This window comes from Octopus bimaculoides, chromosome 2, assembly GCF_001194135.2.
Source record: "Octopus bimaculoides isolate UCB-OBI-ISO-001 chromosome 2, ASM119413v2, whole genome shotgun sequence".
NCBI lineage: Eukaryota > Metazoa > Mollusca > Cephalopoda > Octopoda > Octopodidae > Octopus > Octopus bimaculoides.
In genome coordinates, this window is record NC_068982.1 from 87,326,751 (window position 1) to 87,340,050 (window position 13,300).

The following is a 13,300-nucleotide window of genomic DNA, read 5'->3' on the forward strand; positions in this document are numbered from 1 at the left end:
GAGAGAGAGAGAGAGAGAGAGAGAGAGAGAGAGAGAGAGAAAGAGAGAGAGAGTTCCTGTCCTAACAGTGTCTGATAGCTACAAACAAGCACCACTGTCACACAAACAGTGTCATCTGCCACTAATATTTCATGAAAATATGTCCACTCATGGAGTACACGATCTTGCTTAGAAACAGATGAGAGCATCTGGCTGTAAAAATTCTGCCTCAACAAGCTCTGTCCAACCCATGCAAGCATGGAAAAATGGACATTAAAATGGTAATGATGCTCATTATACTAATGAAATATCAGGCTCTTTCTATTTTCTTCTCCATCACTTAACTAACTACATACTTTTGTTTTCTTTATAGAAGTAATTTGGTTGCAATTTCTTAGTTGTCTTGCAAAAAAAAAAAAAAAAAAAAAAAGGAAAAAGATTTTTAATCAAAAAATAAAAAAAACAAACACCAAAAAGTCTAGCTGAATGAGAAAATTGCTTGCATTCTTTATACTTAAATGCAAAGGCTAAAATTAGTATGTAATATATAATTACTGGACCATAATTATAATTTGGTGGAAAACAATTCATGTCAATTGTCAGGCAACAATGACTGGGCTGGAAATTGGAGTTTTTAGATAGTAGGTCTTGTTTAACGTTAAGCTCAACCCTAACTAAATAGGCCTATCATCAAAAGCATTCTAGCCAGAAACATCCCGTCTTTCTAGGGGCCTCTAAGATATTATTCAATAAGCCCTTCCAATTTTCAACATGATAGGATGTGATTTAGAGGGAGATTCAGCTGCTATTTCTAGTAGATTAGCAGAGCTTCTTCATTGCCTTGTTGGTTATATTAAGAAACTCAATGTTATTGCATCTTCTATTTTAGTTTAATTATAGAATTATAAAATTGAAACAAAAAAGAAGAATGAAGGAGTGAATAGAGAAGGTAAGTGAGGGAGAAGGTGGACGAGTAGTAAGGAGAGTACTCAAATGTCATATGTGAGTGGGAGTGAACAAGTGGGTGTGAGAGAAAGAGAAGGTAATAGAGTGTGTGTGTGTGTGTGTGTGTGTGTGTGTGTGTGTGTGTGTGTGTGTGTGCATTTGAAACTGACTATAATTTTAGCAGCTTTTACATTTTTTTTTTTTAAATTATTGAATTGGATTTTACTTTCTGTTATTATATAAATATTAATCAGTAACTCAGTTTGATGGTCGTGCTTCCAGTATGCTTCACACACACATTCTCTGCAATGCATGATTTCAAACCTAGAGTGGCAGTGCTGTTGAGTTTCCATCATTATTACCTCAGTATGTTTGTTGTTGTTTAGCCCAGGTTGACATTAATCAAGCAGAGATATGATCAAAGCCATTCCGGTTGTATTTCCAGAGACAGTGAACATAGAAACATTTTTTTAAAAATGGTCGGCTTAGATTTGAAAGAGATTTGGCTGCTATTCTAGCAGGTCAAGCAATGACAGAGGTTGGACCATCAAGCTGATTGGTTGTATCTTTGGTTATGTATGGTATCTCAGTTTAACTGTCCAATGAGGCTTGGTCACTTGGTCACTTGCTCAGTGTGAAACTTCAACTGCCAAATCTCGATTTGTTCAAGTACTAGTTTTATTTTGATCAGAATTGATGTTGTCATGTACTTCCTGATATATCTGAGATTTAGGAATGTTTTACAATTGTTTTATTTTAGGCTTTTTTTGTAAAGAAAGCTGAAACATTTAAAAGGTGTGTGTATCAGATTAACAGATAAGTTTGTTCAGTTTCCTGTTTATTTTAATCCCTCCGAACATTATTTGAATTAACATAAACACTTTTATTGAAGTGCTTTATGTTCTTTTTTGTAGCTATATTCTTCCTGTGAAATATTGTTCGTTTTAAAAATTTGAAAAGATTTTACCTCTTTTCATACATATCATGGAGTGCCGAGTACAACAAATAAGAAATAAACAAACTAATCTGCTAACCCAATATATATATATATATATATATATATATATACACACACACACACACACACACAGAGGCATGGCTGTCTGGTAAGCTTGCTTCCCAACCACATGTTCCAGTTTCAGTCCCACTGCATAGCACCTTGAGCAAGTGTCTTCCACTATAGCCTCAGGCCGACCAAAGCCTTGTGAGCAGATCTGGTAAACAGGAACTGAAAGAAGCCCATCGTATGATGATTTGAAAACACAATGCCTAATAATCTAACAGTATATCTTTTCTAACCCTCTGATGGGATTTTGCCCAATACAATGATTTAATTATTGTAATTTTAATCTTTTAGGCTAAATTGAAAGAGCTGTAAAAGAATACGTTGGATTTTTGCAGATAATAAATTATATTAATGCTACATCTCCATTATATGGTTGGGGAATTTTCTTATGCAATAATGGCTGCTAATTCAAAGAGGTATCCAACTGACATACCAGTGAATTGGATGTTTAACACACTCCTTTGAAGGATTTCTTTTCCTCAGTTTGTTACTTTATGTGTATGTGTGTATCTTAGTATCTGTGTTTATCCCCATCACCATTGCTTGACAACTGGTGTTGGTGTGTTTATATCTCCATAACTTAGTGGTTCAGAAAAAGAGACCAATAGAATAAGTACCAGGCTTACAAAGAATAGTCCTAGGGTCGATCCTTTGACTAAAAGGTGCTGCTCCAGCATAGCCCCAGTCAAATGACTGAAACAAGAATATATATGCGAGAGAGAGACTATCAGTTTATATTGAATAAAAAGAAATCTGATAAATAAAAAAACATGATAGAAAACAATTAGATTTGAGTTAAGTTTTCAATACCTAATTACCCTGTGCTTTCAATGAGCTGATCTACATTTACAAGCACAAATATAATTTAATGCATATGTATGTACATTTTGACAGTAATTTACATAAAAAATATAATTAAAAAGGATAAAATATGATATATCGTTTAACATGAATTTACACACACACACACACACACACACACAGAGGGAAAAGCAATTCATTTTAACATTTTATATTGTAAGACGCAATGTTATACATAAATATAATGTAACATAAGGTAACTGTCGTAACTTAATATTTTCTTCCTATTTTTAGAAGGAAACTTTAATAAATCAAAGACCAGACCTAGGTTGAATTAGCAGCCATTATTGCAAAGAAATATTGCATAAGAAAATTTCCCAACCCAGATCTGGTAATGCTTCACAACTAATAATCCTAATACTATTACTAAAATTATCATCATTATTATTATTATTATTATTATATCAACAATGATGGCCAAGGTCAACTTTGCCTTTCATCCTTTCAAGATCAATAAATTAAGTACCAGTCAAGTTCTGGGGTTGATGTAATCGACTATCCCCCTCCCCACACATTCCAGACCTTGTGCCTTCAGGAGAAGGGATTATTATTACAACTACTATCATCAATTTTCACTAAAATTTATGTCATTGTGGTCAGCTCTTCCTTTGTTGATATATTTGAAAAGAATAAGGAAGTGTGATCATTGAGTAAAAACATGCAGCCATGCAGAAAGAAAAGAAAAAAGGTGTAATTACTTCTCTCGGGAAAGGGAGCCTAGACATTTGGTCAACTAGTTGCAAATATTAACCATATTATACCAGTCCAGCTATAACTATCATGGTCATTTTGTATGCTTCCTTGGCCGACTGGTTATATCATAATATTAATACAACTCAACAATCTAGCTGTCATGGACTGAAATGCTGATAAAACATGGAATTACATTCTTCGTTTATTCTTTGCCGCCACTCTTGATAATTAAAACAATCAACTGTAATGTTTTTTTGGTTCCTGCTATAAAGTAACAGAAGGCCAATTAAGTGGCAGAAATCAACATACTTATTCTCACTATTGCCTTATTATCCTAGAGGTAATTGCAGCCAGCTTAGCCTATCCTTTATGGTAGGGTATGTCAAACAACAAAACAAATACTGTGATATATATTATAAATTATGATTAGCAATTCAAAACATTTTTTTTTCTTTTATACAGTTTTGTTGAGTGAATGATTAATGACTTGAATTATGGAATTTGGTATATATTAGGCTACCAAAGTACAAACTTGCACAAACTTGTAACACCAGTGGTCTTTATGCTTGTCTCACTGTGTTGGTAATAAATAGCCTCATGTTGCATGTATTCAGAACAGTCATGGAGATCACAATACTATATTACATAAAGCACAGAACTCTGTGAGTCATTGAGGAACCAAATCTCCCTTAACCCATTACCTCCCATAATTCTATTAACTGGAATTTTTTTTATGAAACTTTGATTTCTAGCATAAAACAGCCTTAGAAACACACTAGAATGATCAGAATAACATTTTAAATAGAAATAAGCGAGATATTGGGTGAAAAATTAGCAAACCTCATTTGAATATCAGAGAAATATACCTAGTAGATATAGCAAAAAGGTTAGATATGTGTAAATATTGACAGATAATTAGGAAATTTGTAATTTTTAAGTGATCTCATATGAGATCACTGGTAGGTAATGGGTTAATGGATCCTGATAGTCATAATCTTTAGAATGGCAACCTTTTGTGACCAATCCTAAATGTGGACACTGCTCATACTAAGGTTGGAGGAAGGTTTACATGTAACATAGTCAGTTGTAGGTTTCATCTTGAGTATGACAGGGCAGAGCTAACTGGGATTACCTTACAAAAACTAACTCCCTAGTTGTATGATTTAGTGGTTCAAATGTAGTTCTTCTCCATTCTTAGCAAGATGTTGCAATAAGAAATATGTGCTTCCTTACCCAGTATCTAAACAGTGACCTTACTAAAATAATAATACTAAATGAAGACATGTTAACTAAAATACTAACATGTACTCTTCAAGTAATGGGCACAAGATTAGTTAAGTGGTTAAGAAGCTCTCTTTGCGACTATATGGCACTGAGTGACACCTTAGGCAAGTATGTGATCCAACTCCTCAGATCAACCAAAGCTTCCTGAAGCAAATTTGGTTGACAAAAATTGCTCAGGAGCCTATAAGAAGGACAATTCTTGTTTCTATTTTATTCTTTTTTTTTTAGTAGACTCAAATTATTGACTAGTTTAGCACAATTATCTCATCTAGTTTAGCACCATTATCAAAATCCACTTTGTTGATGACTTGTTCCCTTTCACCCCCACCCACAATTACAAAGGGTTGGGAAACAACTATGCATCGTTCAACCTCCTGTGACTAATCCATTAAAAAAAAAAAGAAGACCCCAGAGAACTGTTTGTATACATGAGATAGTGTGGCAACTGTTTATACACCCATATACCTTAGGCCACAAGCAAAAGCTCTTTTCACTAACTTGTCTAACAGTCTAGATCACAACTGGGTGGTCTTCTCTTTTGTCTCTTCTACTGTTAATACAACAGTCTCAGATTCCTTCAACTAGTTAATTGAACTTCTCCATACAAGCCCAATCCATCTCTTTTCTTCTTACTACTCTTACTGTACTTTAACCAAGATGCTGCATAAAATATTTCACCCAATCCTTCTTCCCTAGAATTCCTTGGAAATTCACCCAACCCCAACCTCTCCAACACTTTTCCTACAAACATACGGCTGAATATTAACTACATTAATTTCACTAGTCTGAGAGAGACTGTAAAGGCACCTTCTCTCTCTCAACTTATAAAAGAGAATATTAAAATAAAATCTTTCACTACTGTAGTTCCTTGAATATCATTAATAATGTAAAAGATGTTAATATTTGAAGGAACTTTTTAAAGAAAGGAAATGGCAATACACATCAAATACTAATAAAGCAGTCATTTAATAGCTTTTAATTAATGAATTTTTACTATCTTTGTCCAACCAGATCTTATAATAGCTACTATACACAGACTGAGCAATATTATTTGAATCAAAGAATTTGCAATTAGAGCCAGTGGAGTGATGCCCCACCCACCCAGAAAATACTACAGTACAAACTTGATAAATTTCCTGTTGGAGAATTGAACAACTTTCTCTTTTAATGAGATATTCTTAATCGAAATGTTGGTTTAACAAATATTGTTCATTTTGAAAAATATATGAAAGAAATTATTATTATTATTATTTTTATTACCATTGTTATTAAGGCAGCAAGCTGGCAGAATTATTACTATGCTGGACAAAGTGCTTAGTGACATTTCTTCTAGTTATTTATGTTCTGAGTTCAACTTTGCCATTCATCCTTTTGGGGATGATAAAATGAATGTCACTTGAATACTGAGGTTGATGTAATTGACTCTTGCTGGTCTTGTGCCAATATTAGAATTATTTTACATTAAAAACTGGAGAAAGCCAGTACTCAAAGCTTTTACAGATATACACATACTGTCAAGATCAATGTGATTGCTGTTTAGCTTGAAATTTCTGAAAATTGATATCATCATCATCATGCATAATTGTGGAGGGTGATGCATTCTATGGAGAAAAGTTTTGGTAAAGCATTTAGTGCAGATTTTTTTGAGAGAGAGAGAGAGAGAAGAAGAGGCAGTGCATTAGGTAGCAGACAATTTACTAGTTCAGAAAAAGCAGAAACCATTATGATAGCAGAAGCAAAAACAGAAAAAGAATCAAGCACATCAATATGCTAGTGGGTATGTGTTGGTGAGCAAAAGTTTATCAATCAGATGAACAGCTTGGAGGAGGGGGTGGTTTAACCTAGAATTAATATGTAACAGCTGCTCTGTAACATATGTGAGGAATACATTTGTTAAAGCTTGCACTTGTGTCTTCTTAGTATAGGATCAGCAGTTAATCAGACATAAAACAGTTTCAGGTTTGAGAAGATATTCTTTAAAATGCAGTTAGTTATATATGGTCCACATCATCTCTTAAACTCACCCTCTCATACCTTGAGAGTTTGCTCTGTCACCCCCATCACTACCATTTTCTCAGCTGCTCACCCACTTTTTATAATGTGGAGTAAGCATGAAATCCTCCTCTATAGCAACACACCTGTGCTTGTCCCTCAATCACATTTTAAACTTGCAATAGCTGGTATAAAACTACCCCCTCTCTCAAATATTCCTCCCACTCAGTAATGTTCAAACTACCACCCCAAACACCTTTTTTTCTTTTTACCTTGCAAGTTACATAGCAATCTCTCTAGTGCTAATGGCATGAAAAAAGCACCCAGCACACACTGTGAAGTAGTTGGCATTAGGAGAGGCATCCAACTGTAGAAACCATGCCAAAGCTGACCCAGAAGCTTGGCACAGCCTTGCTGCTTACTCAAACATGTTGAACTGACAAAGCCAGGCTAGCATGGAAAATGGATGTTAAATGATGATGACGATAATTAGAAAGAAAGAAATGCAGAAGACCAAAGACTAGTGATATATGAAACAGTGCTTGTGAATTTGTGGTTGCAGTGATTCTTTTTCTATCATTCAAATGGTCTTCTTTCAGATGTGATCAATACTTCAATGATTTTTTTTCAGAGAACTGTCAATTTACCAGACCTGAAGTACACTCTAGTTTTGAAGAAGAAGCCTAGACACTGGATTGTTTTATATATATATATATATATATATATATATATAATAATCATTTAATGTCCATTTTCCAAGCTGGCAAGGGTTGGATGGTTTGACCAGAGCTGACAAGCTAAGGAGCTGCACCAGACACCAGTTTGTTTTGGCATGGTTTCTATAACTGGATGCCCTTCCTAATACCAACCACTTCACAGAGTGTGCTGAGTGCTTTTACATGGCACTGCATGAGCACTATCATAATTTAATATCCACTTTTCCATGCTTGCATGGGTCAGACAGAATTTATTGAGTCAGATTTTTTATAGCCATATGTCCTTCCTATCACCAACTATAACCAAGCAAGGTAATGTTTTCCAAATGCCAGACACGTTATCCATAGAAGACTAGAAATGAACAACACATGACATTGACACTTGTTTACTACCATAATGTGATGGTAAGACACACATGGGTTTCTTTCTGTTTCAGACTACCAAATTCACTCACAAGGGTTTGGTCTACCCAGAAGTATAGAAGATACTTGCCCATGCCACAGAGTGGGACTGAACCTGAACTCACATAGTTGGGAAGTAAGCTTCTTAACCACACACACACACACACACACATACACACACACGAATAGTCTCAGAGGGATGCCTTCTAAGGAGAAAGGTTTCAATAAAGAGTTTACTAGAGTTTCCTGGGAGAGCAAGTTTAGTTTAGAAAAGCAGAAACAAAAACAGAAATAGGACACAGCACATTGATAAGCCATGAAACCATCATAGTTACATCTAAATATGTAGCTTCTTGATGGCTTTAGTTGCTTACAGTTCATATAGAAAGGATATATGTTTTCTCCACATGTGTAGTTGCTGCATTTTAATATGACTGAAGGAGGCCAGATTGTCATTACTATAGTTTGTGTTTGATGTGAGGTATCTAATTTGTATGTTTATGCTACCTGTGTGCAAAAAGCCAGAAATCCATATTAAAGCTAACATTGGCTATAAAACACTAAACCCAACAGCTGAGTAAATAGATAAAGTATATAACCTGGAAAGTACCTCACCATCGTTGATATGTGTCCGTTCTACTATATTACACTCCAGCATCTACAGATTGCTTTTATTCTTTTGGGTTAAAAAAAACAGAAAGGGCAAAAGAATAAAATGAGAAATTTATCAATGCTGATGAGAAATGAATTATAGGAAATCTGAATTAGAGAAAGAAAAAACAAAACATAAAAGTATTGATATAATTATTTCCTTGCAGTATTTCTTCCAGTTCTTTGTGTTCTGAGTTCAAATCCTACCAGGGCTAACTTTGCCTTTCATTCTTTTGAGGATTCATAAAGTACCTTTCGAGGATTCATAAAAAACCTATCAAGTAGTGGAATCAAAAGTACTGACTAACTTCTACCCACAAAATTGCTGGCCTTGAGTCTAAATCTGAAACCATTATTATTAAACCTGTTTCCTAAACGCCTTGGGTAAGTGTCTTACTATAGTCCTAGGCCAACCGAAGCCATCATAGGAAAAGGAAGGACTATGGCTACTATAGTATTAGACAGTGTTTTTTTTTTAAATCTTTTACTTAATTCAGTATTGTTCTGCAGCCATACTGGAGCACTACTTTGAAATGTTTAGTTGAACAGGCCAACTTCACTTACTTTTCAAGTCTGGTACTTATTCTATTGACCAAACTACTAAGTTACTGAGACATAAACAAACCAACAGCAGTTGTTAAGTAATGAATGGTGGACAAACACAAAGACACACATATACATGCACATCATAGGTTTCTACACCGTTTCTGTCTATCAAATTTAGTCACAAGGCATTGGTTGGCCTGAGGCATTAGTAGAAAACCTTTACCTAAGGTGCTGTGCAGTAGGGCATTAGGGTTCAATGTGAAACCATGCGGTTGCAAAGTGAGCTTCTTAACCACACAGCAATGCCTAGAATGAGCTTTTGATTCTAGTTGTGTTGGATCACAGCTGACACAGGACTGAAAACCATGTCTAAGAAGTAACATTAAATAGGATGTTCTTTTACACAGCGATAGTCTTTTTTCTCAACATCTGCTTTTATTCTCAAGAAGATGATATAGGTTTTATTACAGTTAGCCTCTAGTTCATATTGTTTTATTGTGTGTTACTGGCAAAGTGTGGAAATAATGTCTATGACTATCACAGGCTGTTTGGTGAAATCAATAAAGTAAATGTTCAGCTTGAACACCAGTAAAATCAACATCTGCAAGAAAAACATGGGTAGGGAGAAAATACCAGAGAGATGGATAAAAAAAAGGGAAGTAAAGCAAAGTAAGCACCTTAGACATTAATGCCTTGAGTCCTAGAACTCACAGGGCCAGTTACTCAGTTTCCATGGTGTATAAGTGGCCAACATCATTAACATTTCTTTTGAACAGGACACCATTGCAGGATTAACTAATTTACAGATGAGTGGACTGGAGCAATGTGAAAGGAACTGTTTTGCTGATGATATGTAACAAGCTAGTGCAGAGGAATAGAAGTCATTAAAATAGAGAGAGAGAGAGAGAGAGAAAGAGAGAGAGAGAGAGAGATAGAGAGAGAGAGATAGAGAGAGAAAGAGAATTATGTGCATAAATAAAACTGCTTGGTTTTGACATATAAAATACATATACACATGTAAATAGAAGGAAAGCAAAGCGAACATTTCCTGAAGATGACTATTCAAGCATAAATATATAGATATTTATATATTAATAGAGAAAACTGTGGACTTGGTTACTGATAAAGATATTGGAGTGTAAGTTCAAATCATTTACATGCTACGAAGTGTTTTCTATATTGAGAATCTCTGGATCTCATCTGTTGACTATATATATAATGATGATGATCATACACACACACACACGCACGCACACAAGGGGTGCTGGAAAGTTCCTGGCTTTGAGTAAAAGAAAATACAGGAGGATCAGTTAATTATGATTTTATTCAACATATTCACCTCTCAGATTCACACACTTATTGCAGTGGTCCCTCAGTTTTTTTTCTAAACCCTGTAAAAGGGTTCAGAAGGTTGGGCCTCCAACTTGGCCTTTCATGATACCCTTAAAGTGAGGAACATTTCAGCACTCCCACCCCCCGTGTGTGTGTGTGTGTGTGTGTGTGTGTGTGTGTGTATAGTCAATTAAACAACCAAACAATAAAAAAAAGGCGAATAAAAAGCAAAGAGAAAAAAAACGAATGTGAAGATGTGCACAAGAATTATATTAGTTTCAAAGAGAGTGTTTTGAGCATACTTCTTTGTTGGAAAGGAGAAAGAGAGAAGTCTAGAGAAGAAGGAAAAAGGAAAATCACTGACTGTCCACGTGTGGTTACATTTCTGAAGTAACACACACACACACATGTATGCATGTTTGTATGTGACTGTTTGTCCCCACCTCCATTTGAGAACTTGTGTTGGGTTGTAAACATCCCCATAACTTAGTTTGGCAAAAGAGACCAACAGAATAAGTAACAGACTTTAAAAAATAAGTACTGGGGTCAATTTGTCCAACTAAACTCATCAAGGTGGTGCTCCTGCAGGGTCATTGTCCAAAGACTGAAACAAGGTAAAAAGATCCTATTTCTGTGCTGGGCTATGTTCATGATTCAGAAAATTTGAGCTTCAATAAGTTGAAAACAAAAATAACATACGTAATGATGACTTAGCTTTCATACAACTAAGTTAAGCTATTATTAGAATGTAGCAAACATCTTTCAATATCAGCCCACATACAACCAAGTTTAATGTTTTCTTCAAGCCTGCCTCAGAAATGTCTTCATTCAGTATTTCTTTTTTTATCTTACGTTATCTATCTTTATCTCTGATGTATTACATCTATCATATGAATGAGCATATCACATTCTCATTCTTTACAAAACATGATGTAACTCACTGAGATAACATTAAATAATTACATTTAAGGGATTCCTCTACTCCCGTTCCTTCTCATTCAAAACCAACTTCATGTTAAATAATAAACCTTCCAGTTGCAGTGGATTTTGTACTCCTTTGGTAGGGATGAGTTCAATTTTCAGAAAAGCTCATTTTCAGATTCCAGATAAATATGAATGACAATTTCTCAGTGACTTCAAACTGGATCATTAATTATGTAATAGATGTTTTTGGCTAAAGTGAAATAGGAACTCTACAAACAGTCTCTAATTTAAGCACAGAAATGGTAGAGATAAATATCTTATGCATTCTTTTATCTGTGGTAATAATTTTTTTTAGAGCCCCACCTAAAAACTGAGTGAGAAAACTTATGTAGAGAAGTAAAGAGCAAAATGAAGAAAGAAAAAGATGTATTTCAATTTTTTAGCTTTCCTTACATACATTTCAGTCACTGGACCTTGGCCATGCTAGAGCAGATCTTGAATGGTATAATCGAGCAAACCAACCCCAGTACTCTTTTTGAAAAAAGAGCCTCGCACTTATTCCATCAACCTCTTTCACCTAACTACCAAATTACAGATGCAAACAAACCAACACCAGTTGGCAAGTGATGGTAGGGGTAGGAGACACACACACACACACACAATAGGCTTCCACAGTTTTCATCAAAACATTCATTTATAAGGCATTGGTTGGTCTGAGGCTATAGTAAAAGACACTTGCCCAAGGTATTATGCTTGCAGTGGAACTAAACCCTAAACCATGTGCTTGCAAAGCAAGCTCCTTAACCACACAGCCCTGCCTGCAGCTAATATATACAAATCTATAGTAAAATTAGATACATTATTATGTTGAGTTCTACATAATGCGATGTTCAAATAACAATATACCTTTGCTACATTTATGTACTTGTTTTGCAAGATTCTTGATGTGAAATCATGCGTTGAGGAGGGTCATATTTTGTCAACTAAACACACAAGAAGACACATGGGATAAAACATCATTGATGAGTTCACACAATGTGTAACAAAAGAGTTTTGACATAGAAACAAAAATAATAATAAAGCTGAAGTAAAAACCAAACGTGTGTGTGTGTGTGTGTTTAATTGGCAAATTATGACCATGCCCAAGTATTAACCCCCAACCTGATACATCCACACTTCATTTCTCCCTCAACTGCTGTTCATTCGCGGGGAAATTTTACAAACAGGTCTCGGGAGTGGCCATGGGAATAGGAACGGGCCCCAACTATGCATACCTGTTCATTGGCTATATTGAGGCTCAAATATTTTTAAGATTCACTGGTTCCACTCCTGAACTATACAGGCGTTATATTGATGACTGTATCAGTGTGATCTTGCTCTCCCACAAACAACTAGACTCATCCTCTCTTTTGTCCAATCTTTCCATCCTGCCCTCGAATTCTCCTGCACTATTTCCAACACTTTCATCGTCTTTCTCGACATTTTGGTCAACATACACCACTCCACTCTCACCACCTCCATCCACTACTTATACACCAACTCACACTCATACCTCAACTTCTCCTCCTCCCATCATACTCGCACCAAGCTCTCTATCCCCTACTCCCAATTCCTGTCTGTGCAGGCTCTGCAGTGACAACCATGACTTTGAGACTCAGTCTCAACTCATGGCTCACCACTTCATCCTTCATGGATATCTCCTCATTACTATCCACACCACCCTTGCCAGAGCATGTTCCATGGACCATGCCTCTGCACTCTCTACCCGCACCTGCCCTGCCATTACCCGTCTCCTGTTTCCCCTCACCTACCACCCCTCCACCCTGCCTCTCCAAACGTTCCGGTGATTCCAGTCTGACCCCTCCACTTTGCACATCCTTTCCAACCTACCCCTCCCCTTCTTCAAACG

At 35.8% G+C, this 13,300-nt stretch overlaps 1 protein-coding gene across 2 annotated transcripts in view; it reads right to left on the reverse strand.

Annotated features, from left to right (window-relative positions):
• Window positions 1-13,300, reverse strand: part of LOC106875748 (uncharacterized) — a 67,400-nt gene that overhangs the window by 33,587 nt on the left and 20,513 nt on the right. The window contains exon 1 of one of the 2 annotated variants that reach the window (XM_052978418.1): window positions 3,550-3,750. The exons of the other annotated variant lie outside the window; for it this stretch is intronic. Coding sequence (XP_052834378.1) covers window positions 3,550-3,576 — 27 coding nt within the window. The 5' untranslated portion in view covers window positions 3,577-3,750. Of the gene's footprint in view, window positions 1-3,549; window positions 3,751-13,300 lie in introns of those variants that run through there. 2 annotated transcript variants of the gene reach the window in all.